General features: G+C 50.6%; 1 protein-coding gene across 1 annotated transcript; it reads right to left on the reverse strand.

Annotated features, from left to right (window-relative positions):
- Positions 1-522: 522 nt before the first annotated feature.
- Positions 523-2,040, reverse strand: sox11a (SRY-box transcription factor 11a). The gene has a single exon (XM_018730328.2). It carries the CDS (start codon positions 1,934-1,936, stop codon positions 764-766), a length of 1,173 nt encoding a protein of 390 aa, XP_018585844.2. The 5' UTR covers positions 1,937-2,040; the 3' UTR covers positions 523-763.
- Between the last annotated feature and the right edge of the window lie 1,054 nt (positions 2,041-3,094).

The following is a 3,094-nucleotide window of genomic DNA, read 5'->3' on the forward strand; positions in this document are numbered from 1 at the left end:
TAAAACAAAATGGAAAAAAAAAAATAAAAAAAAAAATAAGGGAATAAGTGCCTGAAACTCACTGAAAGCACAGTAAGAACATTCCCTTTGGACTGTACAAAAATATGCCTGAAAATATTTTAACTTTTCTTTTAAAAAGATGAGGTCTGTTATGTATCAAAATGTTTTCTCCCACACCTGTACTCTGGAGGGGTTTGTAGGCTGCTTGTCATCATTATTATTATTATTGTCACCATCTTTTCTGAAATCAGGAGGTAAACGCAATAGGTCACCCCCCCATAAAAGTCTGCAGTATATAGAAATTCACACAAAAAGAGAAAGAAAAAAAAAAAACATAAATGTCCTCAACAGTGTCAGTTCACAGATTTTTGAACCAGTCCAGTTTTGTTTTCAGCTCCCTGCAGTTTTAAGAGGCTTAAGATGCATAGAAGTTTTCTTTGTGGTCCATTTTAGCTGAATAATAATTGTAGACCTACAGGAGGGAAAAAAAAAAAAAAAAAAAAGAATCAAAATCCATAAACCCTGTCATGCTGCCAAAAAAAAAGTCTGCAGATTTTTTTTTTTTTTTTTTTTCTCTGTATGGTACCAGTTTCATAAGCATCTTTAATTCCTCAACCCTCACATCTCCTCCCCACCACGACCCAAAAAGAGGCAGGGCCAGAAACAACTTGGACAAGACATATAATTTAAAATCTCTTCCTCCCCTGTTATTTAGTTGGGACCTTTTCTTTTCTTTTTTTTTCTCTCCTTTTTTTTTTTCCAACTAGTAAGTGAAGACCAGGTCGGAGAAGTTGGCCTCCAGCCAGTCTCCTGCGATCATCTCGCTCAGTTCTGGGGTGCAATAGTCTGGGAACTCGAAGTGTGAGCCGAGGCTACCCTCGCTGAACGAGTCCAGGTCCTTATCCACCAAGGACAGGCAGAGGTTCCCTGAATTCGGGTTGCCCAGCTCCGATCCTGGAGCGCCGCTGGGCGCCAGGTTCACGCTGAAGTCGAAGAGCAGGTCGTCCTGGTCCTCGGCGGCCGAGCCGCACGAGCTGGACGCGCTGGACGGGCTGGACGAGCTGGACGAGGTGGAGCCGGACCTGGACGATGCTGCTGCTGCTGCTGCTGCTGGTGAGACGGACGCGGGGCACGTGGCGCCCTGCTTCGTGATGTTCTTGAAGTTGTAGAAGAGTCTGCTCGCGGGCGCCTCGCGCACCTCCTCGTACATGCTCGCGCCCTCGGACTCGGCCGACGAGCTCAGGGTGGGACTCGCCGGCACTTTGGCCACGTTGTAGAGCGGCCTCGCCGGCGCCGCGTCGCCCTCCTTAATCCGCACGCGAAAATCGTCCGCGAACTCGTCCTCGTCCTCGTCTTCGTCGTCGCTCAGCTCGCCCTTGGGCGTCTTGCTCACCTTCTGCAGGACACCCTCGTCGCCGTACTCGTGGTGCGCCGCTTTCCCACCCGCCGCCGGCTTGGGGTTGGCGCCCTTCAACTTGGCGGGGCACGACGATTTCTTGCCGGGGGTCTTGGCCGCCTTGCCGCTCGCCTTCTCCGGCGACTGCGCGGCCGACTTGGCGGAACCGTCCAGCTTCGGCTTCTTCTTGGGTCGGTACTTGTAGTCGGGGTAATCGGCCATGTGTTTGAGCCGCAGCCTCTCCGCCTCCCGGATGAAGGGGATCTTCTCGCTGTCCTTCAGCATCTTCCACCGCTTGCCCAGGCGCTTGGAAATCTCCGCGTTGTGCATGTCGGGCGACTGCTCCATGATCTTCCTGCGCTCGATCTTGGACCACACCATGAACGCGTTCATGGGTCGCTTGATGTGGCCGGTCGCCGTCTTGCACCAGTCCGGGTTCAGCGCCACCGGACTGCAAGCCATGAACTCGCTCTCCTCGCTGTCGGTGGCCTCCCGGGACACGCCGCTGTCCGTCTCGCCGTTCTCCATCTGCTGAACCATGGTCCCCTCTTTTCTGGGTTGTTTCACTGTAACAGTCCACAGCCCGACACCTCCAGCCTGTTTTCTCTGACGCGCCCGCCGCCCGCACCTCCCAGCGCCGCGCTCTTCCCACAGCCCGCACGCTGCCTTCTTTAACTACTTATTGGCTTTTTCGACTCGGTTACGTCAGCACACAGCCAGCCAATCACGTAGCCGTGACTCCGCCCAGCAGGCGCTTATCCCAGGCCATCGCCGTTCTCATTGGGGAGCCTGTCTTCACGTGGGCGGCGCCACGGAAGCGGGGCGTGTCCGGACCCATGCGGTGCGAGACATGCATGTTAATAATAAACACGCGTTTAACAGAAGAGGCAGACAATTCATATCGCAAACTCGCAAAGCGAGGAGAAAGAAGACTGTTTACTTCTAATGACAGCATAAAAATATAGGCACCACGAGAGGCGTAATTTATGGAGTCAGGAGCCAGTTATGGTTTTTTCTTTTGTAATTTATGGGAGACAGTCAGGTTTTTATAGAGAAAACTGAAGGTGGCGCTTGGATACTATAGCTGTGTGTGACTGAGACAACATAAATCATTTTAAAGGAAATATTATTCTGCTGGAGCAAATTTCCCTTTTGTTTCCATAACCTGTGTGTGTGTGTGTGTGTGTGTGTGTGTGTGTGTGTGGAAAAAAGTTATCTTAGGCTCTTTAACCCCCCCCCCCCCCCCCCAAAGTGCTGGTTGTTCCTGCTGTGTTTTCAATGGTGGAAAAGGAGCTTCCTTCCAAGACTGTCCCTTTAGTTTAGAAAGCAGGCAGCTTTGAAGCAACCCCCCCCACCCCCCCAAAAAAAAAAAAAAAAAAACTGGCCTTACTCCCTCACGTTCCTCACTAACAGAGTGTCACCGCTGATACAGAAGGAATGTCCTCCCCTCACTCATCTCTGGGCTAGACTGCCAGTCTCGCCTGCATCGGGCTGAGATACTGCTGAAATGCATTATCGCCAGCAGCACTCGGAGCCAGAATAGCTTAATAAAATCTGCACTGGTTTAGCCTCCTTGTTTATCTGTCCTGAACATACATCCATCCATATGAACATATGTAATGTTTTTTTTTTTTTTTTTCTGTTTTTTGCCCCAATGATTTATTGCAGACAAATCTTGGAGTACATAAAAATAGGCCA

This window comes from Scleropages formosus, chromosome 15 (genome assembly GCF_900964775.1).
Source record: "Scleropages formosus chromosome 15, fSclFor1.1, whole genome shotgun sequence".
Lineage (NCBI taxonomy): Eukaryota > Metazoa > Chordata > Actinopteri > Osteoglossiformes > Osteoglossidae > Scleropages > Scleropages formosus.

Excerpts from the sequence above, each read along its gene's own strand:
- sox11a (XM_018730328.2), bottom strand. The coding sequence starts at position 1,936 with ATGGTTCAGCAGATGGAGAACGGCGAGACGGACAGCGGCGTGTCCCGG.